This window comes from Myotis nattereri (assembly GCF_964212035.1).
Source record: "Myotis nattereri genome assembly, chromosome: 10".
Classification (NCBI taxonomy): domain Eukaryota; kingdom Metazoa; phylum Chordata; class Mammalia; order Chiroptera; family Vespertilionidae; genus Myotis; species Myotis nattereri.
This window is the reverse complement of record NC_138085.1, coordinates 61,686,247-61,710,810: the sequence shown is the minus strand read 5'-3', so window position 1 is coordinate 61,710,810 and position 24,564 is coordinate 61,686,247. Positions and strand designations below refer to the sequence as shown.

General features: G+C 37.5%; 1 protein-coding gene and 1 pseudogene across 2 annotated transcripts in view; both read right to left on the bottom strand.

Annotated features, from left to right (window-relative positions):
• The window catches only part of LOC308525747 (ferritin light chain-like), a 1,112,779-nt pseudogene that overhangs the window by 416,289 nt on the left and 671,926 nt on the right, over positions 1–24,564 (bottom strand). The window lies entirely within an intron of this gene.
• The window catches only part of THADA (THADA armadillo repeat containing), a 304,865-nt gene that overhangs the window by 206,251 nt on the left and 74,050 nt on the right, over positions 1–24,564 (bottom strand). Inside the window, exons 24-26 of the mRNA XM_081101482.1 lie at positions 23,959–24,072; positions 20,148–20,270; positions 13,640–13,731 (exon numbers count right to left, since the gene is read on the bottom strand). Coding sequence (XP_080957608.1) covers positions 13,640–13,731; positions 20,148–20,270; positions 23,959–24,072 — 329 coding nt within the window. The remainder of the gene's footprint in view (positions 1–13,639; positions 13,732–20,147; positions 20,271–23,958; positions 24,073–24,564) is intronic.

Genomic DNA, 24,564 nt, shown 5'->3' with positions numbered 1-24,564 from the left:
CTGGCCTGATCACCCCTAACCCCCTGCCAGCCTGATCTCACCCCTAACCCCCTGCCAGCATGATCTCACCCCTAACTGCCTCTGCCTTGGCCACCACCATGGTTTTGTCCGGAAGGAAGTCGGACATCTGGAAGATGGCCGGTTGACCGGGTCTAATTAGCATATTACCCTTCTATTAGTATAGATTAGTAACTAATCAAAACAAGAGAACATCATTGAAAGAAAAATTCTCTTTATTTCCTTAAAATGTTGAAGCTTCAGAAAAAGTTGGCTAATCTTATCCTATCTAATAAAGAGGGAATATGCTAATTGACCCTCACACCATCACAAAGATGACGGCGCCCACAGCCAATAAAAAGGGAATATGCTAATTGACTGCCCTGCCCTCAAAGATGGTGGCACCCGCAGCCAATAAGGAGGGAATATGCTAATTGACTGCCACGCCCTCAAAAATGGCGGCGCCCACAGCCACAAGATGGCCAGCAGGAGAGGGCAATTGGGGGGGACGAGGCCTGCAGGGGAGCGCAGTTAGGGGCAACCAGGCTGGCAGGGGAGGGTAGTTAGGGGTGACTAGGCTGGCAGGGAAGGGCAGTTAGGGGGACCAGACCAGCAGGGGAGGGCAGTTGGGGGTGACCGGGCCAGCAGGTGAGGGCAGTGGGGGGGCCGGGCCTGCAGGGGAGGGCAGTTGAGGGCGACTGGGCCAGCAGGGGAGGGCACTTAGGGGCAACCGGGCCGGCAGGGCAGGGCAGTTAGGCGTCAATCAGGCTGGCAGGGGGGTAGTTAGGGGGTGATCAGACTGGCAGGCAGAAGCGGTTAGGGGCAATCAGGAAGGCATGCAGGCAAGCGGTTGGGAGCCAGCAGGCCCGGATTGTGAGAGGGATGTCCGACTGCTGGTTTAGGCCCAATCCCTGTGGGACCCCAAGGGGTCCCAGATTGGAGAGGGTGCAGGCTGGGCTGAGGGACATTCCCCCTCCAGTGCACGAGTTTCGTGCACCAGGCCTCTAGTATATAATAAAAGGCTAATATGCAAATTGTCCCCTCGACCGGAAGTTCTACCGGGAGTTTGACCAGGGGGCGGGGCTGGCCAGCCAACTGCCCGTGGCCTCTTCCCCCAGCTGGCCCGGCCCAATTGGCCCACCTTGCATTATAGTTGAGTTCAAGTCTTAACTTGACTGTTTTTCAAATATTTAGATCACATTTTACAAATGTTTGTACTCCCCCTCAGAGCTCTGAACCTCAAATCAAGTAAGTGTATTTGTTGAATGAATGATGAAGGGAAAAAGATGCTGGATCACCTAAACAAGGCCACCGCTTATTGAAAATGGAACCAGTGGCATGAGGGTATTAATTGAAAGGGATCAAGTGAATTACGAGAGGAAGTACATAATTGACCATTTATATGTATCTAAATCAGTTGTTCATAAATTGAGTGATCACAGAGACAAATGCAAGAATGATAAAGATGTGCTCAGAGCAATAGATGGCTGTAGAATATGCTTATAGAGCAGAAAATTCTAGACCTCAAAGATTTCAGCAGCTGGATCAGACTTACTGATCCTTGTCATACATAGCTAGTCTGACCACATCTTCTGTCCAGACCAGCGGGTTTGCCCTGACCCAGACAGCCCTATGTTCTACTATAGAAGCAGTTTGTACAGAACAGAACAGTAATAGTTTGGAGGAGAAAAAAAAAAGAGAGAAACTTGGCAGAGGAAAAAAAAGATTAACTTGAGTTCAGAGGCCAAAAAGTCACATCAAAATACAATGCTCAATTTAAATGGAATAGAGATTTTTGTTTCATAAATCAAAATAATTAAGTGCCAATTCCACTAAATTTAGAAAGGTCATTTGACTTCAAACCATTTGGACTTACAATAACAAAATCAATGTTATAATTTGTGTGTGAATCAGGAGTTTATAATAAAAAACTATGTGAACATTTTGTTAGCTTGCCAGAGATTAGCTATGAAACGGAGACATTTCATATTGCATAGTAGCAGTTTCTTAGAAATTGATTATATCTTATTCACAATCCCTATTTTAATGCTCTACCCCTTGCCCCCCGTTTGAAGACATATACTTTGTTACTGAATGCAATTTTTACAATGCAAACTTGCATATAGGAATGAATTATACAAACCAAATATCCAGATACTTGTATGTCTTCATATCTTTTTAAAAATTACATGAAGTTGCCAAAACCGGTTTGGCTCAGTGGATAGAGCGTCGGCCTGCAGACTGAGGGGTCCCAGGTTCGATTCCGGTCAAGGGCATGTGCCTGGGTTGCGGGCATATCCCCAGTGGGAGATGTGCAGGAGGCAGCTGATCGATGTTTCTCTCTCATCGATGTTTCTAGCTCTCTGTCTCTCTCCCTTTCTCTCTGTAAAAAATCAATAAAATATATTAAAAAAATAAATAAAAAAAATAAAAAAAAATAAAAATTACATGAAGAAATTTAATAAAAAAGGAAAAAATACTTTCCTATTAGGTTAAAATACTACATATATTACTTATCTTCCTTTTAAGCCATTATTCTTAATAAAAACATTTTCAAAGTTCTTGAAATAGCCTAGGAAAATATAGCTGCAGACATGATTAGTCGCCTATTACAAATTCATTCTCCCATCTCATCCTTCCCTTTAACAGTATTTGACTTTAGTTGGGTATTCACCCCTCTGTGATTATGCTTCAGGGAGGGGTAGCACCAACCCCAGACCAAATGGAGAATCCTGATTAGTCCAAGAGAGTATTTCTTCTTCATTCAGAACTTGGTAGATCCATTTCCCTCATCAGGGATAAGCTGAGGCATGCTGAGGGGTTGACTCTAGCCAAAAAAATGTGAAGGAAAGTAGGGTGTGGAGTTAAAAGCATGGAAACATATACAGGAGGTGGTGTTATTACTCTTAAAAAGAAATAGAGATGCATAAGGCCACTGGAAATTATGCTTTGACTCTGTTGCATCTAGATGTGATGGCTAGAACTGCAGCCATTTTTTAACCATGAGGAAAGCTTGCTTGGGGCTTATGCCACCAAATCAAGGAGGGCACAGTAGAAAAATGAAAAGAACCTGGTTTTTTTACAATGTCATCAACTTAATATGAATCAATTCCCCATAAAACTTGTTGGTTATATGTAAAATAATTACTTTTCCTTATTGTTTAAAATTTGATTTGGGTCTTCTGTTACTTCTGTAGCCAAAAGTATCCTAACTACTACAAGTCTGAATTATTTCAAGCCTCTGTTTATTTTTATTTTTTAAATATATTTTTAATTGATTACATAGAGGAAGGAAGAGGGAGAGAGAGAGAGATAGAAACATCAATGATGAGACTCATTTACTAGCTGCCTCCTGCATGCCCCCCACTGGGGATTGAGCCTGCAACCCAGGCATGTGCCCTTGACCAGAATAGAACCTGGGACCCTTGAGTCTGCAGGCCAACACTCTCCAGCGGTTCTCAACCTGTGGGTCGTGACCCCTTTGGTGGTCAAACGACCCTTTCACAGGGGTCGCCTAAGACCATCCTGCATATCAGATATTTACATTACGATTCACAACAGTAGCAAATTACACTTTTAAAGTAGCAACAAAAATAATTTTATGGTTGGGTCACAACATGAGGAACTGTATTTAGAGGGCCAGAAGGTTGAGAACCACTGCACTGAGCCAAACCAGCTAGGGCTCAAGCCTCTGTTTAAATACTAACAAATGGAGCCCTTATTTGGGAGATGAGAGACAATAAAGAATGCTGCTTAAGTCACTAACAACTCTTATATACAGTTCAAAGGTGCAGAACTCAGCCATACTAGTGGATCTTAAAGCCTTACCTATATTTCAAAGCTGGTTACCATTCCATTGCCCTCTTCCTATCTTCCCTCTCAAAACATGCTGGGGTCCAACCCCAGCGGGTCCAGGGGTCCCCAAAGGTGTGGATGGAGTCGGCGAAGAGGGAAAGACTCGGAGGCAGCGTTCAGTTGATCAGCATGGTTGGGTTCTCTTGCCTGGTTCTATTTGCCAGGTTCTGTAGGTTCTCCAGCCAGGTTCAGTCACCAGGTTCTAGTCAGGTTCTCTTGCCAATTTCTGTAGTCAGATTCAGTCCAGGATCTTTTGCCATGTTCTCTTCAGCGAAGTTCTTCTGTCTCTAGGTTCTGTGTAGGTTCTGTCTTCTTGGTTCTGTCTTCTAAGTTCTGCTTCCAAGTTCTGTCTTGTTACATCTGTATTTATACCAGTTGACTCCAATCCTATCAATCTCTATTTCAAAGGTTAGGGCGTTTCTTATCTCCATTCCAGGGAGTAAAGATTATGTAGCTTAAGCATGATTGTTCGTAGTTAAAGTGATTAATTACCCACCTGGCACTTAGTTAAGAGGTTTTATTCCCTCCCTAACTTCAGGGGAAAATCCCTACCTGGGGAAACAACCTTTCTCAGAGACCTTGGTTAAAACACATAGTGCCTAGAAGGTGAGCAAACATATTAAGAACAGTATGCCATATATGCCAGGTCCCTTGAAACAGCAAGGATGGACCAGCTCCCGGCGCGCACACACACACACACACACACACACACACATACATCCTAGTCTAATGGGTTTGGTACTGACCTTAGTGATCAGTTCATCAACAATGTTGGAGGCCCTATTTCCCCCATATCAATAATCAAGGCTTTGAGAATGAGGACATTATCTTCTTCTAACACAGGGGTGGGGAATGCCCAGCCCACAGGCCATATAAGGCTGGCAAAACAATTTTGTCTGGCCATGCCAAGGCATTATGGGAGAGTTAACTAAATGTTTGACCAAGTATAACAGGCTAATTTTTACTAGTAAGTTGAATATTTTGTATGGCCCATGAATGATGCTACAAACATCCAAGTGGCCCTTGGCAGAAGAAAAGTTCCACAACCACTGTTAATAAAATGGTAGGAGAGTCAAATGTAGAATATAAAGTGCATTCTCCTAAAGAGGCACTTTAAATATCCTAAAACCTAAAATAAAATTTTCATTGATTCAGATTTATTGACTACCTACCAGATATGTATGTGTGTGTGTGTGTGTGTGTGTGTGTCCGCGCGTGCGCACGTGCGAGGATGGTCTTTGATGATGTCATCAACTTACTATGAATCAATTCCCCTATAAATTTTTCTCTGACAACTTAGGATAATTTATAGTCTATTTAACTTCAAGTAGAACTAAGCCTTTCTGTTGCTGCCAATATATATCTGAAATGAATATTTTCCCTTCTCACAGATGGTGCTGCTCCTAAGGATTGGAAACATGCCTCTCACATGCCTTAATCAGTACCCCCCAAGTTGCATCTGATGGAACAAAAGATGGTAATAGATGTTCTTTAAGAAAATTTTCCATGATCAAATAATTTGGGGAAATACCGCATGATATTGAGCATTTGTCATACTCTTAAAGAGTCACAAAATACACTATGTAGCATATTAAATGTTTTCAGAAGTTGTCATAATTTTTAATCCAATATTTCTGAAATTTACTCGAGTCTATTTTTCACTAAATATCTTTTAATATTGAGAAAACTAATAATCCTTAAAACATAAGTCATTTTCCCCTTTAATATAGCCACTAATCAATTTAGAAGTTAACAAAAATAAATAAATGCTGAAATAATTGCACCAACCTGGATCCAAGCTATAACAATCTATACAGTACAAGTTATTCACAAGTAAGTCTCTTCCAGGGTCTTGCATCACATCCTCCAATCTCACCAGCCAGGGCCACAGAATACAATCATTTCTCATAAGATTCCTAAAACAATGCTTTTATCATGGAATACTCCAATACAAAAACTTCTAATCTATTCCTAATGTCATGTAAACTCCAAACTAGCCTCCCTGGTATGTCTGATATAGCCTCAGAACCTATTTGAGCGCTTACATAGAGTAGGTAGTCAATGAATCCTTGTCCTAGGAAGAACATGAATGAATTAATGTTTTCACAATGTCCTCTCTGTCTAGTCTAGTTTATCTTCTGACTTTCTCAGACATATAAAATGTGTGTTCCAATCTCTGTATCTGTGTTCATGCTATATAATCTCATATGCAACACCCTACTCTCTACCTATCCAAATCCTGCCCGTCCTTTCAAGTCCAGACTAAGCCCTGATTCTGCATAGAACCTGACCTCATCCTCCTCTGACCCCACATTCCCAAACAGTACTAGAGAGTTGGATACTCATGTTTTCTTAAATTGGTTCACATGTTGGTCTTATCTCTCAATAAGTGATAAACTCTTTCAAATCCAAGACCATGTCATAACTACTTTTGTACATATTAGAGTGCCAAGGTACATAAGTATTTGATGAAAAATCTTATTGATTATATTTTATAAAAAAAAGTTTGGCCCTGGCTGGTTTGGCTCAGTGGATAGAGAGCATTGGACTGCAGACTGGAAGGTCCCAGGTTCAATTCTGGTCAAGGGCACATGCTCGGGTTGTGGGCTCAATCCCCACTAGGGGGGCATGCAGGAGGCAGCCAATCAATGATACTCTCTCATCATTGATGCTTCTACCTCTCTCTCCCTCTCCCTTGCTCTCTGAAATCAAAAAAACACATTTTTTTAAAAAAAGTTTGGAGTGTAACAATATTGGAAATTTCTGTAATTTCTAAACTATACATTACTAAAATCAATAGTTATAAGAACCAAGTTCTGAATAAAGAAGAAATACTATCCAAGTTCTAAAGAAACTGTTTCATTGACTGGATTTAATCTCTTTGACTTCATTTTCTCATTTGGAAAGTAGCTCTGTGGTATTTCTCTACAGGTATTGAATGAGCAACAAATACAGCTTGTAAACCCCCTGGTAAATGAAGACTATCTCATAGTCCTGGAAGCAATCCTGACGTCTTAAATTATGTAATCCTAGTATTACATTATATTAGTCTGGTTCATATAAAATGTAAGCTACAAAAATACCAAAGCTGAGAAAAAATATTTACTCATGCTTTTACTAAGATGCAGAAAGAGGATACGTGCACTGCCAAAATTCCATAGAACATGCTCAAACCAAAGCAACAATGCCTTAGTTATTAAAGAAGGCAATGGCCTGAAGCAGCACTTAGAAACAAAGAATACTTGGTTCATGCTAGAGTCAATATTTAAGGACACAATGACTAATTCCCACTTCAAGTTCATGAACATATTTTTTTTTAAGAGATTCTTTTTGGTTAAAATTTTTATTTGTGGTTTTCCTACCTGCAATCCATGAAACTAAGAATGAACTTGAAATATGAAACTCTCCAGTAGGCCAAAGTGTCAGCATAGACTTAACTCATATATTGAACCTCTTAACAAGGGTTACACAAGACTTATACTTTACTTCTTAGTCTCTAAAAATTCTCAGTTATCTACTCTGCCTAAAGAACCAGATTGAAGGTTCTATCAACAACTATGGGAAATGATTGAATGACACCTCCAGATCATACAAAACACTGGGGCTCTTAACTTAATTTCAAATTATTCAAATCCAAACTAGTATTATTGTTGCTAATAGAAACTGCATTTATAAATAATCAGCTAATTAAAAAAATGTGCTAACTGAGCTTGCTGTAAGCTAAAGGAACCATTAATTATATTTATTTCCAGCACAAGCTATGTGACTTCAAACAATCACTCAATGTTTCTGCACCTCAATTTTCACATCTGCAAAATGAGAATGGGACTAGATGGCTTCTTAGATTCTCTCAAACATAAAACTAGTAATCACAATTATCATTTTTATTAAAGATATGAATGAAAAATATAAGCAAAGACTTGGAAAAACATTAGGTTAACCCTAGAAAACACTATACCATTGACAAGGATTATCACAAAACTCCTAAAATCCTCTCCCCATAGCACCAAACTACCATCAACTACAAGAATTTTACAGAGGTCAATGTCTTACTGGCCATACTGATATCCCCTCCACCCATATCCTATTGGAGTAATTTAATTCATCCCTTACATGCCAAGCAAAAAAACTAAGATTTCTACCTTCCTGGCTTTCTAGTATGGCATTAGAAACCTGGTGATCTGCTCTTCCCACACATTTTCTTTGCTCCTCAGACAAAGAACCTCATGGAGGAAGAGAACATTCTTAGGACAAAACACACCATCCACAGAAAGGGTGTTCAAGTCACTTCAAAACAAACTTAGCCATTGGTCCCCTTCCTCCTAAAATCAACCTGCCATGTGGGAGGTGGGAGATTTTTCATCCACAGTGAAACTTTAGGTGAAGTGGCTCATTTCCCACAGAGTTGGACAATGTAAAAATCTAAAGCCAGACTCTAAAAAGGTGACTCACTGCTCAGGAGGGGCTGTGAGTGCTGTGTGCAAATCGCAGGTGCTCTGCAGATGGAACTGGATTTATGTTCTAGCTCTGCCACTTTCTGGCTGTATGACCTCGGGCAAATAACCCAATCTCAAATCTGAGTTTACCTCTGTAAAATGAGGACGACTCTCCACTGCACAGGGCTGTGATGAGGGTAAATTAGACAGCCATAACGGGTCTGGCATGTGCCAAGCACACAAAGAGGCACTAAGGATATGCTACCCCCTTCACAATTTCTCCCTTTCTTCTTTATAAGTGGAACAGAGCTCCAACACAGCAGATAACTGCCATATTCTTCATCAGACCGTCCGTTTCCCTAGGGCTGTGAGCATGTCTGATTCATCTTTGGATCCCAGTGCACAGCAAAGGGCTTGGCCCAGAGTAAAAACTTAATTAATGCTTGTTAAATGGAAAAAATGAGAATCCTTTAGGTCTGAGGATGTTAAGATTATCCTGGCCACAGTCAAAGAAAATTCTTGATTTTCAGTTTGGCCAAATAGGCACTTGCTACAAACTACTATGTAGTTCAAAGCAAAAAAACTACTCTGAACTCTAATAATTACATTCTCTAAAATATAGAAACTCAATTGCCCTATAGCTCTCAATTTTAGTTTTGAGAAACCAATTCTTCCCTAAACAATGGAGTGGGTAACCACAAAAATTTGTGGAATCTCTCTCTTCCTAGAAAACATGAAGAACAGATGAGAAGCCAGTCTGTCTGGATATTGCTTCAAAATCTGTCTATAAACAAGGGTTGGACTAGCCCTGGCTGGGTGGCTCAGTTGGTTGGATCGTCGTTGTCCCATACACCAAAAGGTTGTAGGTTCGATCCCCAGTCGGGGTACTTATGGGAGACAACCAATAGATGTTTCTCTCTCACATTGATGTTTCTCTCTCCCTTCCTCTCTCTAAAATCAAGAAACATGCCCTCAGGTGAAGATCAAAAACAACAACAAAACAGAGGTTGAACTAGGTTAGATGCCCCTCAGAGGATCCTTCCATATCTATACCACTAAGATAGTAAGAGAAATAACTAAAATAACTGCCATTTACACCCAAAAAATAAAATAAATACAATTTAACAACTCCTAAAATAGTCATTAGAAATAATTTTACTTGTACTTAGTGATGCTTTTACAAACACCCTAAGCTATTAATTTGAATATAAGCTCTCTCTAGCAAGATAAAATAGACATTGTACTTAACAATACAGAAAATTATTATTCTTTTGTTCCTCTTTTTTAACCTACATGTTTCCATGTACCCCCAAATCTTCTCATTCCAAACTTATAAGAACATTATTTCCTCCCAGTGCTCCCTCAGCGTTCCTGTTAATGAATTTATAATATATCCATTCCTCACAGCACATTGTACAGCTAGTATATGTTGTCTTCTATTTGTAACTTTTTTTGTTAAATAACAATTTTTGTTTCCCTGGCTGAAATGTAAGCTCCTTGAGCAAGTTTTATATTTCTCATGTACTCCTTTATCGTGCCAATAATGAATTCACAACACATGCTTACAAATTCATATTGGCTGATGGATTGATTTAAAATGAAGAGAGAAGGCAAAAGCTATAGAACACTGTGCACTGAGCTCCTGTATTAAGCTTTGGCAAAGTCTAAAAAAAAGCTTTCCGATTGCTACATATTGATATTTGTCATTAACCTAGGACTAGAATAGTTGAAGGTAAATACACAGGGACAAAAGGGAAGACCTGGAATTGGAATTAAAGATCACATTGGCTTACTGGTAGCTCCCGCCCTGTAAGGAATGAGGATCTATTAAGGTGAGACCACTCACCACAGATGGAGGCTACTGGGAAAAGCCCAGCACACTCCCAGATCACAGAGCTGTGCAAGTTCAATTCTACATCATCTTTATTAATTGTTCAGGCCAAGTCAGTCAGGTGATAATAAAGAGAAATGAACGGAGCTTTAGAAAATTAAAATGTAATAACATCACTTAAAACAAACCTGTGCAATGTAGGTTTTCTCATTCTTCATAATCCAAAGCACACATGTAGGACAAGACCAATGCGCTCTAGAGTTCAGTCATTCTGTGTGCACTCAGCATACTTAAAGATGGGGACGCAGAATTCCTGCTCCTTTCTTTATATAGGAAAAGGGAACTTCTTGTCCCTACAACGAGGCAGCTACTGTTCTAGGCACTGGGAAAACAGCAGTTTACCAAACTAGCAAGTCTAGTAACAGTTACATAAAGCCTTAACTGAGTGTTTTACAGAAATAAGAACCATCCAGGATAGTCCAAATCTCTTAGAGGAAAAAAATCAAGGCCCAGAGAGGTTAACTAACTTATCTTCACTGATTATCATGGCTACATGGCAAAAAAGGCAAGAATAAAAGCAAGAATTCTTATCTCTTCTCTAGTAATGAGATTTACTTATTCATTAAGCAGGTATTCCTGTATGCCTATTATTTGCCAGACAATACCCTAGGCACCAGGTATACAGAAATGGATAAGATCCTGACCTTATCCTCAGAAAGCTGTGTAACTGTAAGACAATGAAATAAGTACAATAAAAGAAGTGGTAATGGGGGGGGGGAGGGAGCAAATTATATCTCTAGTTGCATAGGGCTTCCAATATTTTAAAAGAAAATGAACTGTTAATAATTTATTTTATTCTCATCACAGCCCTATGAGTACAGAGCACAGATCTTATTACCTGGGTTATATAGATGGAGAAACTGAAGTCCAAAGCGGATAAGGGAGTCTATTAAGGTCATCTCCAGTGGCAGCAAAATGCCTAGAAACCAAGTGTGTTTACTCCTAGAGATTTTTTTTTTCACTAGATAGGAAAGGCAGATGTTCTTTTTATGTCCAGTCCCCTGCTGGACAACAGCACACATTTGCAAGACTGTGTACAGAGCAATCTGTGGTTGTGAAAGTAGACTTAACTGCCTGTGAGGTCTCATCAGCCGAGTTAGTCATTCGATGGTTGAGTAACCAACCAACAGGACATCATTATTACTAGCATTCTTAAAGTGCCCATTATACATACACACAAAAGATGGAAAAGGTTCTGCCCCTCAGGGAGTTAATACGGTAGGGAACAGGCATATAAACACTTCAACAAAAAGTGACATAATTAAACAAACTAAAACAAGAAGAACCATTACAAATAATAGCAAATTTAAGACACTAAAGGTTTTGCAGAGCAAATCTGGCAGGTGCTGCCAAAAACATATTCTTTAAGGGTTAAATAGAACAGAATCCTTGCATACATAATTGTGTATACCAATCGTTAGTTTATTGAACTAAATTAGGCTCTTACCAAAAATGTTCATTATATTTAAAAAATTAACTTCTTAATTCCATTTCACTTTATATGAATATTCCATTTCCCTCTTTCTAGGAAAGTTATCTATTTTGTAACCTTTCCTAGTTAAGAGTAATGAATTTATAATAGAGGTTCCCATCAGCATGCCTTGGGCAAAAAGATGAAAACAGAGTGGTTTCACTGCTCTATTCTTCCACCACTCTTCAGATACAACTGAAATGAAATGAACGTGATCATTTTCTTTTGTACAGAGTCAAATTTATTTACACAACCAAGAATCACTCACATCATAAAAGGGGAAAAAGAATTTTCTCATTTTCAAGTTCTTTTAAACAATAATTTCACTTGTTTAATAATCTCAGATCATATTTTATTTATACTACTATCATGGCCTTATAATATGGCCAAATTGTTTTAAACGTTTTGGAATTTTGTAGATTAACAAAATAAACAAAGCTAAGTAAAGAGAAACAAATATTAGTGATTTCAAACTACTGACAGGAAGAATTTCTCTAGGAACCAGCTAAATAGTAAAAATTATAATCATCCTTTTAAAAAATAATATTATCATTATTTTAAAAATACAACTTGGCTAAAAAATATCTCTGGTATTTGCTGAATATACTCAGGGGATTCACACTTATAGCCAGTTGCCTTCCTTTTAAATATTTAGTGAATTTTATAGGGTGACAAGGAATAATTTAAATAACAATTCAAAACTAACAATAGGGCCCTAGCCGGTTTGGCTCACTGGATAGAGCGTCGGCCTGGGGACTGAGGGGTCCCAGGTTCGATTCCAGTCAAGGGCATGTACCTTGGTTGCAGGCACATCCCCAGTAGGGGTTGTGCAGGAGGCAGCTGGTCAATGCTTCTCTCTCATCAATGTTTCTAACTCTCTATCCCTCTCCCTTCCTCCCTATAAAAAAAATCAATAAAATTAAAGGGTGGGGGGAAAAAAAAGACACATATGTAATACCTTCTGTAATACTTTAAGCAATAAAAATAAATAAATAAATAAATAAATAAATAATTTTTAAAAAAAACTAACAGTAGGTTTCAATAGAATTACCAATAGTACATCATAAAATTATTTCATGATATGTTCTAATTCCTAAGACTTAGTTCCATCACAAGAAAATATGTTTTAATAAACAAAAGCTTAAACCCTAAGTTAAAAGTGTGATAATCAACATTTTTAGGTAGAAGAGAAATAGGGCCTGATTTATTTCTAGATCAGGAAAGAACACTGGACCAAATTGGATCCTAAATGAAGAAAGTAAATATGCAGCGGCAGCGACATCTAGTGTTAACAACTGCAAGCCACTAGACTACCACTAACCTAAATGCTAAAGAAACAACTACCCAAAGCTTCTCTTTAAAAACCAACAAAAAGAACTTGTGCACCCTATCTAAAAATTACCCTTAATCAGAGTGTTTCAGTAGATTTCCTTCCAAGCGTTAAAAACCTTGAGAAAAAAAACATCTTAGAGGGTTAAGATAACATGAAAGTCCTAAAGGTGAAAAGCATTGTTTATTCTGTGTAGCCAACATCTGTAACTGCTCCTCTTGGTTACAGAGTTTAATGCAAAGTTAATCTGGGACATGTTACTGATGACTGTATCATAAACATTTAAAGTTCCAGCTATAAAAGAAAGATATTGCACAAGCTAGTATTCAATGACACATCAAGAAAAAGCAATTTAGGACATTTCAGGAATAGCTGAAGATGCAAAGAAATAAAATAAAAAACTAGCTGTTGCACTGAGAAAAGTTCTACATTTCAGTCCCTGCTACCTTGCTATATTTTCATTGCTTTAAAAAATCTACTTATTAAAAAGCAGGTATTTTTCCCCAAGACCTTAGAAATTGGCAGTGTAGGTTAATTTACTATAGTATTTTCATAGTTTTATGCTCCAGATGATTCTATGAAAGTAAGCAAAATTCTAAAAATTATTTTTAGCCTGGAAATATTTTTTAAAAGTAAAGTTAGCATTAGACAGAACTTACGTATTTTTTTTGAAAAGTTCATCCTTTCCTCTTTTAACTCCAAATATTCTTGTGATCAAGGTACTGAAGAGAAGTGTGGATGAATTTCTCACCTAAAGTAAAAAGAAATACACAATAAGGGTTAAGAAAGATTCATGGCATGAAACCAACACTTTCCATGTTCAAACTAGACATTCAAAATCATTACTCAATTGCCTAGTGCAGGGCTAAAGAAAATATGGTTTATGTTCATAAAAATAAGATAATTTAAAAAAACTTTACAGTAAATGACTCAATGACTTCATCTTAAACTGAACTCTATAATCCAACTACTTGCACACACATAGCTCTTTCTGATACTTATATTACTACCAATTGTTTTCATTATTTATTTGTATTTGTATCACCACATAACACTTCTTTAAAGAAACAATTAATTTTCCATATCCTTTCTGTAATCCTTTACCATGAGAGAATATTTATAAGGTCTAACTAAAAGAATCCACATTAGTGCTTACTTAGGCAACACATATACTAAAATTGTAATAATACAGAGAAGGTTAGCATGGCCCCTGTGCAAGGATGACGCACAAATTCGTGAAGCATTCCATATTTAAAAAAAAAAAAAAAAGAAAGAAAAGGAGACATATGTAATACCCTTTGTAATACTTCAAGCAATAAAAAAAAAAATCCACATTACTAATATGGCCAAGACAATATTTAACATCCAAAATTTTGTTTACTAATGCCACAATGCCAGTAGCCTAATAGTCATTTTAACTATAAAATTATCTGAGACAAGTAGCTAATAAAAATAAGGAGAAAAGAACTATCATTAATAAATATGAATTTCTTCAAAATGATAATAGAGCATTATCTATTTCCAAACCAATGTATCAAAATGCTCTGCTATATCATAAAAATATTTTGAATGATTGGGCTTCTTCAATTACCTTGCCAAATCAGAGTAGAGATGTACAAATATGTAGTGACTTTGCTACCGTGTGTATATACCAGCACCACACAGAATATTCAAAGTTAGAAGACATAAACTTACTGTCAACACAGAACTTATATTCTAATAAGACAGGTGTCTCAACCATATGGCACGTTTCAAGAGCAATATAAGAAAGGTAATGAAAAGTAACAATGTAAGATTTAGAAAATAGCTTATAAACCCCCCGCAGTCAGGGTCATAAACTCAAGTGCTATGAGGAGCAGCAGAGGACTTGGTCTGATGAAGTCACTATTCAGCTTCAACTGAGTTGATGCCATGTAAGCCCAGTGTTGCCCGATTTTTTCCTTTTTCAAGAGAAGCCAGAAACCCCCATTTTTATGTGAAATCTCACTATTTTGAAATGTTGGCAACAAATTAAAGGGGGGAAAAACCATCGTGGAAGCCAAATAAAACACAGTTGCAGACTAGATTTGACCAATCATCCACCAGTATGCAACCTCTCCTCTAGAAGTTCAAGAGTGATTCAATTCATGCCTGGTAACTCTAGAAGTGGACTACATATACATTGGCACAATTCATACCAAAATTACAATGAAACCCTAAAACTGAATGAATTCACTGTGTCCATTCAATAGTCAACAAACATTAATGAAGTCCCTACTATGTGTCCTGCCTAATATCCCCAAACAACAAACCAATCTGTCCTGTTAACTCTATCAAGCATCGCCTAACTGAGGCCTTGATTATCTCTTACCTAGTCTACTGATTTAGTTTCTAAAGAATCATAGGTTTAAGACGAATTGGTCACGTAGGACCCCGTCTCCTCTGAGGAATCACACAAACTCCATCTTGCCCAAAACCAAACTTTCTGACAAAGGCTGCCAAATGCAGGAGTGTTAAAACAGGAGTGCCTAGAGACTGTGTTACAAACTGAATGGGCACCTCCTCATTAGGCTGGAGGCACGAGTCACATTACGTCATTTAATAATATTAACATGGATCAGCCTTCGGTGTGCAATCACTATGTGATATGGTCATTTATACATATTACACTTTCACAAGCCCATACACCAACTATGCGTGAATTAGGAAAGAAGTTCTCTTCCTGTGAGTTAATCAAGCTTCATGCCAAGGCATGTAGCCTAAAAGGTAGCGTATGCCTGGGTTTCAGCGCCACACAGCCCTCAGCCTGGCATCCTAGCGGCAACTTCACAACTACCACAGGGCCTGGAGACGCTGGTGCCAACCGAGCACAGAGGACATGTCGCAGGGCTACCGGGAAGGTCTGAAAGGCTCTTTTCCTCTGAAACCCACTGCAAAATGTGAAGCAGAACTGGCCCGAGGGAAGCAAATGAAAGATACACCAGACAGAAATAAAAACCCAATGTGAGTCTTAGAAGGACCCGGAGGTGGCTACTCAGTGGAATGCTGGGCAAGCTGGAAGGAGGCGTTACCTGCCCTGCAATGAGGATGCAGGGAGAGGAGCTTCAGTGTTCGACAGTCACTGAACACAAAAAAGGGAATGCCCAGTAATGCCTGTTTCCAAACACTGCCCAGGGAAATCTGTTTCCATATATGTGCACCGATAAGTTACTTTCTGTTACCTAAATTTTTAACTAAACTTAGCTTCATCTCTAAAATATATAAAAGATTATCGGTTGTCACCATCTTTACTAATATTTCCTTATTCTGAGCCACCATCACCTCTTGGCAGAACTATTACGATAGCTTCCTGATTGTTCTTCCTCTTCCCTCTTACCACCTTATAATTGAGTCTCTACTTTTAAGCACATCAGTCAGATCTATTACTCTCCTACAATGTGCAGAGTTTTCCAACAATGTGGGAGCCACAGTTCCCAACTCCAGGTCTGTCCCAACGACATCCACACAGGCTGTGGCTCAGTCAATCATGTCCAGACACAGATGAGATGCTACATCAGAGGGAATGGGATCTGGCTTCTCTAGCAGCTGACCAAGGGTTGTGCTAACACCTGCCCAAGTTGCGTTAATGCCCCAAGGGGTGAACTTTGACCAATAAGAGACAGGAGCTGAGGCTGTTCCAAGAGGTGGTAAGTTTCACATGGCCTGGCTAGAAGATATATCACATGACTATACAATCAGCTCAGTCTTCCTGCAAGGTTCAGGCCTGCTTGGTAATGTCTTTCCTCTTTCCTTGCCTCACTTCCCTTTTTCCTTCATTCTTGCTGCTTTGGGTTTGTACCATTCAATAAAACCTTAGCACCTAGGCTATATCCCCAGCTCTCTAAGGGACCAAAACCCTGTAAGGTAGGTAAGATGCACCTTCTCTGTATTCCTATACCACCCAAAAGTTTCCCGTATAACAGCACAGGTTCTAGAGTCCGAAGGATAATAGTTGTGTGCCCTTTGACAAAGTTATTTCACCTCTGAGCCTTGTTTTCCTTATCTGAAAAATGGGAATTAAAATAATACAATCTACCTCACAGGGCTGTTCTGAGCATTAAGTGGGATAATCAATGTAAATGATGCCAGGCCCATGGAAAATACCCAATAAGACAGCCATTATAATGATTATGTCTTATTTATCCCTCTTTTTCTAATGCTTAATATATCATCGACAACACCTAGGTGTGCTTAATGCTGATATGTTTACAACAATAAATTTCCTCTGTATTTTAAAAATGCCTAATAGGTGGTAAAGACCAAGAAATTTGTATGTTCTCAATACAAAAGACTGAGGAAACTGTAAAAACAAATTATGAATTCTTCCTGGAAAATGTTCCTATACTATAAAACTAAAAGTAAGTTCATTTTACTTGTGCTTTTTCCTCTTTAACTTATCAGAAAAAAATAATTGTCATGAGTACAGGTGTAGTCACTGCATAAGATATATTCCTCAGAAAATGTGTACAAATAAGATTTCTGTAAATCAAACTATATTTCACATTCAGAAAAGAAAATTACCCTTTGAATGACTTCAACAGAGAATGCTGTGATAAACTGCTTTGCAAAATGAAGACTTCGTCACATTCATTATGTTGATTTACAGTTTTGGTGTATCTTATGTTTTCATAAGGAAGAAAACATAATCAATATATTAAATAGATATATTAGATATATTAAATAAATATATGGATCATTATAGTTATTTTCTCTAGTAAAGCAAACAAACTGAATTGAAACAAGAAGATTCCTTTATAACCAGTGTTAAAAAGATTTTCCCCCAAATAAAACTATAAATAAGCACTTACATATATTTATGCAGTCTTTCATGTATATATATGTGCATATGAATACTACACACATGTGAATACTACACACATAGAAAAAGAGGAGGAAAATGCATCAGAATGCTAATGATTACATCTGTGTGATAGTTAAAAGGTGACTTGTACTTTTTTTATGCATTCCTTTATTTTCAAAATTTCTGTAGTGCACATGTGTTACTTTTAAAAAGGTCTCAAAAAAGACTTCTTAAATAAATGAAACAATCTGATACTTTGAGTTTTGCTAAAAAGTTGGAAAAGTCACCAGGTTTCACTCTGAAAAACCTTTCACAGAGAACATTTCTTTGTTCACTTTGAACTAATGGCTTGAAATAAACAATACTGATATTTCTGGTAATCAGTTTTATGATCTCTATTGTTCCCGATGGTAAAGCCACATTCCTACCGCTGTGATTCAACTGACAGCACAGAGGTATTGCTTCACTTCCTGTAAATGCATAAGGTAAACACGGTGTCCTCCAACGTAGTTAGGCAATGCTGCTAGACAGAATTCAGACGGCTTATTACAGGAAGATGCACAATTTTCCAGGCAAGAGGTGGCAACCTTGAGGATCCCACTTTACACTGGGCATCTGTGCCTTTGCCTACACTGCAGTACACTGACTCTCAATGAGAGGCATATCATAAAGTTATGAAATGTTTGTGTAGCTAATTGGAAAGCTTGCCTTCCTAGAAAATTCTTCGTTCCTCAGGTAATGTATTAAGGTCTAGTTTGTTTTTTTCTCCTCTCCCCTTGCCAGTCTTATTTTAAAGCCAGATGTCAAACACTTACAAGTGATAGATTTGTCTCCTTTGTTTTAGAAGGCATAATAATACAGGATAATAAAATCATGATGTTTTTCCCAAGAATCATGAAAAAAAACATGTAAAAGGTTACTTCTTTAAATCCAACAACTATACTGGCCATTGTCCACTATCTTTAGAGTTCTGAATCAAAAAGTTTCTGGAGTGCAAAAAAAAAAAAAGTGACTCAATATTTAACCTCACCCATTTTCATGTTGTGTTTGTTTTTCACCTTTTGATGGAGTATATTTATAGCAATCACTCAACACACTGATACCCAGAGCCCACAGCATCCAAAAGAAAGACATTAAGATACTAAGAGCCATTTTGCTTCTAGCTCAACATCACTAATCATCAGGGAAATGGAAATCAAAACCAAAATGAGCTTCCACTTCACACCCATTAGAATGATTGTTATTTAATAAAAATTAAAAAAAAATTTAAAACACCAGAAAATAACAAGTGTTGGCGAGAATCTAAAGAAAATGAAACTTCTCTGTATTGCTGATGGGAGTAGAAAAATGGTGCTGCCACTATGCAATATAGTTAAACATTCCTTAAAAAGTTAAACATAAAATTACCATATGATTTACACACAAAAACTGAAAGCAGGGACTCCAACAGATATTTATACACCAACGTTCACTGAAGCATTATTCACAAAAGCCAAAAAGAAACAACCTAAATGCCTACCAACAAATAAATGAATAACAAAATGTCATATATACATACAATGGAATATTATTCAGCCTTTAAAAGGAATGAAATTATGCTACATGTTACAACATGGCTTAACCTTAAAACACTATGCTAACTGAAATAATCCAAATACAAAAAGACAAATATTGTATAATTCCATTTATAAAAGGTACTTAGAATAGGCAAATTCATAGAGACAAAAAGTAGAGCACAGGTTATCAGGTGCTAGGGGAAGGCAGGGAAGGGGAGTTACTATTAAATGGTTATTGAGCTTTGGTTTGGGATGATGAAAAAGTCCACAAAATGGACAATGGTGATGACTGCACAACCTGGTGTATGTAGTTAATGTCCCTGAACTGCATACTTAAAAATGGTTGAAATGGTATATTTTTTAAAAAGGGATAGTTGATAGTTTAAGCAAAAATGATAACAATATAGCATGGGTTTACAATATGCATAAAGGCAAAATTTATAACATCACAAAGACTGAGAAGAGAAACATGAAAGTATGTGTGCTAGATTCTTACACTTTAAGCAAAGTGGTATAATATCACTTGAGGGTAGACTGTGATGTTAAAGATATAAACCTTAAAGCAATCACTATAATAAGAAAACAAAATTATGGCTAATAAGCCAACAAAGGACTAGAATGCAATAATAAAATACCAAGAGTGAAAATGTAGCCCAATCCAAGGGTTTATCCTTTGAAGAAACTCTTTGATAAAATGTAGTACATATTTTTATCATTCAGTGAATGGTCAGTTTATTAAAACCTACTGAGAGTATCATTAAGTCAGTGAAAATAAATGGCAAAAGCACTTACTGCCCAGACTGGTGATGTAAAGCCCAGAATTGCAGCCTTAGCTCCATCAGCAACATAAGGAATAATATTTTCTCCCAGACGTGTATCTCTGAACAAGGCTCTAAGAATATTTAAAGCATGAACCTAGAATTAATAAGTTCAAAATTAGTTGTGGGTTAAAGACTGTGGTAATTCTAAATACAGGGTGTCCCCCAAAAAATATATACACACTTTGAATAATTATTAAGTTCAATAGGTTAGATCTGAAAAGAAAGAAACATCAATAGAGCTATCAGCTTTAAAAGTGTGTACATACCTAATAGCATAGCTTCAAAACAAAACAAAATTATGAAATTTAAGAAACAATCCACTAATGAAATAGCAGATTTTAATAAAACATACCTAATAATTGATAAATCAACTTTTTCAATGTTAGTAAATTTGAACAATGTAATAAAAAAAAGCTTGATCCAACAGACATGTAGAATCCTACACCTAACAGAAACAACACACTCTTTCATGAAACATTCATTTTTTAAAATCACCTCAAACTTAACCACAAATACAGTCTCAACAAATACCAAATAATTAATATCTTACAGATTATGCTCTGATCATAGTGGAATAAAGTTGCAAATTTATTTTCTTAAAATACTTTTAAAACTGACATTTTAAAACACTGGTCAAAGAAAAAATTTTTAATACTTAGAACTGGGCAATAAATGACAGTGCTACATATCAACACATGGGATGCACATTAAGTGGTACTTAAAAAAATAAATAATGCTTGTATTAAAAAAAACCTGAACATGAATATGCTAAGTGACATGTACTACATAATGCCGCCCTACCAAGACTGGGAGTCATAGCAGATCTCCCTAATACATAGAAACAAACACAAAACAGACAGACAAGATAAAGAAACAAGCTGCAAATGAAAGAACAAGAGAATTCTCCAGAAGAGCTAAATAAAATGGAAATAAGCAATTTATCTGATATAGAGTTCAGAGTACTATGATAAGGATGCTCATCAGCATGAAAAAAGATATAGAAAACTATGAAAAACAACCACTTAGAATGACAAATAACATAGCAGAAAAAAGAATATACTGGCCCTGGCCAGTGCTGCTAAATGGTTAGAGCATTGGCCTGCACACCAAAGGGTCTCAGGTTCTATTCCTAGTCACGGGCACATACTTGGGCTGCAGGTTCCATTCCCAGTCCTGGTCAGAGTGTATAGGAGGCAGTGGGTCTATGTGTCTCTCTAACATCACATGTTGATATTTCTCTCTCTCTCTTTCTCTCTCTGTCTCTCTCTCTCCTTTTTTCCTCTCCCTCCCTCCCACTCTCTCTAAAAATCAATGGAAAAAATATCCTCAGATGAAAATTAACAACAAAAACAAAAATACACTGGACCCTGGCTGGTTTGGCTCAATGGATAGTGTCGGCCTATGGACACAAGGGTCCCAGGTTCAATTCCGGTCAAGGGCACATACCTCAGTTGCAGGCTCAATCCCCAACCCCAGGTAAGGGTGCATGTGGGAGGCAACTAATTGATGTGTCTCTCTCACATCAATGTTTCTCTCTGTGTGTCTCCCTTCCTTCCTCTCAGAAGAATAAGGAAAAATATCCTCAGTTGAGAATTAACAACAACAACAAAATAAAACCGGAAGGAATAAACAGTATATTAGAGGAAGCCAAGGATCGGATCACATTAAGACAGGGTAGAAAAAAATCACTCAATCAGAGAACCAAAAAGAAAAACAATTAAAAAAAAACAGGAGGGTCAAGGGCGGGGGGAAAAAAAGGACACATATGTAATACCCTTTATAATACTTTAAGCAATAATAAAACAAAAAAAACAAAAAAAAACAGGAGGACAATTTAAGGGAGCTGTGGGCCAACATGAAACACAATATCTGCATCATAGGAGTGCCCGAAGGGGAAGAAAGTGAGCAAGGGATAGAGAACCTGTTTGAAGAAATAATGGCAGAAAACTTCCCTAACCTGGTGGAGGAAAAAGTCACCCAAGTTCAGGAAGCACAGGGAGTCCCAAGCCAAAAGAACCCAAAAAGGCTCACACCCAGATACATCATAATTAAAATGACAAAAATTATAGACAAAGAGAATCTTAAAGGCAGCAAGAGAAAGCAATTTGTTAGCTACAAAGGAGCTCCCACAAAGCTGTCAGCTGATTTCTCAGCAGAAACTCTACAGGCCAGAAGGGAATGGCATGAAGTATTCAAGGTAATGAAAAGCAAGGATCTGAAACCACACTACTCTATCCAGCAAGGCTATAATTCAAAATAGATGATGAAATAAGGGTTTCCCAGACAAAAAAAGGCTAAAAGAGTTTATTACTACCAAACCAGCATTGCAAGAAATGTTAAAGGGACTGCTGTAATAATAAGAAATAGAGAGAGAAACACAGGCATAAAGAATAAAAATGGCCTGCCTGGTATGGATCAGTGGTCGAATGTTCACCTATGAACCAGGAGGTCATGATTTGATTCTTGGTCAGGCCACATGCCTGGGTTGCAAGTTCAATCCCTAGGAGGGAGGGGGGGCAACTGATCAATTATTCTCTCTCATCATTGATGTCTCTATCTCTCTCTCTCCCTGAAATCGATAAAAATAAATATATTTTAAAAAATAAAATGGCAATAAATAAGGACCTATCAATAACCTTAAATGTAAATGGATTAAATGCTCTAATCCAGTGATGGAGAACCTTTTGAGCTCGGCATGTCAACATTTTGAAAAACCCTAACTTAACTCTGGTGCCATGTCACATATAGAAATTTTTTGATATTTGCAACCATAGTAAAACAAAGATTTATATTTTTGATATTTATTTTATATATTTAAATGCCATTTAACAAAGAAAAATCAGTTTGCATGTCACCTCTGACACACGTGTCATAGGTTCGCCATCACTGCTCTAATCAAAAGACATAGGGTAGCTGAATGGATAAGAGAACATGAACCACCTCAGAACAAAAGACTCATAAAGGATAAAAGTAAAGGGATGGAAAAACTCCATTATTGTTAGATGTTTTCATAAGTGATAGTCTAGGACAATCAAAGCAGTTATATTTTTCACATTTTATTGGAAAATATCTTAAAATTATTATTCCTGAAAGGTGATTAATGAAACCATATGTACTTATTGTACATTTTCAACTTTCAGTCTACTCCCTGACGTAACATAAACCTTCTACATTGAGTAGGAATGTCCTACAATGAAGCATTTACTGAGAAAGCCTAGAAAAGAAGTATCTGGCAGGCATTTACCATGGTGGAATGGGGTAGAGCAGAGTGGTGTGGAGTGGAGCTGTGAGGAGTACTTAACCCAACTTCATACACTCACACACACACACACATACTTGACCCACCTTTAACATGAATAAAGGGACTAAATATTAGCTAAAATTAAAATCCAAATATACCAAAAGTCAGACACTACATTTTAGGGAAAGATCCAACTCAGTTACAAAATGTAGATCAAGCAACGTAAAATTTTAAAGTGAAAGCACATTCATTATTAAATTTTGAGATGCAATAGTATCACAAAATATCCAAGTTGGATGTTTCCACAAGAGTTTAAAAGTAGTTCATTTTGGTCAATATATATCAATTAAAACAATAATTTACTTTGTGGACAGAAAAACCAAAATGAAACAAAACAAACAAGCAAATCAAAATAAGCTTCAAATGTCTGTTCTATCTTCAAGAGTTCTATATCTTTAGTGGATAGGTTTTTTCTTTATAAGTACAGCAAAGATTTAAAACCACTGCCTTCCCAGCAGGGTTTGTGTACTTCTATTATTACCTGGGGAACTGTACTCTGTGAGTCATCAGTAGGCCCAGCCAAAGAGATTAACTCTTTCATTGTTGTTTTCAACAAATCCATTTTGCCTTTCTTAGGTTCAGATGCCAACAGTGCCTATGGAAAAATAAGGCAAAAATTAACAAGACTCTTATTTTGCTACTTCCCAGAATCAATCCCAAAATGCAAAATCCCCTCTATAAAAACATGTGATATCAAGCATATTCATTAAGCCATGTGGCCTTGAGCAAGTAATTTAATCTATCTCCCAGATTCTCCAACTGTAAATTGGGTAAAGGTGATATCATGGGATCTCTAAGGTCACTTGTAGTTTGCTTGTTAATTATATAATTCTAAGAGGTTGAGAATGGCTCTTGTTGACAACCCTTTTAGGACCATAATTAGGTGGCAGGTTTCAGATAAAATAAGCAAGTCAGTTTTAGTAACAAATTTCCTCAACAAGAAAATACTCTTTCTTTAAAAACAAAAAGCCTGGCTGGTATGGCTCAGTGGTAGAGCGTTGACCGATGCACCAGGAGGTCAATGGTTCGATTCCCAGGGAGGGCACACGCCAGCTTTGCGGGCTTAATCCCCCGTAGGGGGCACGTA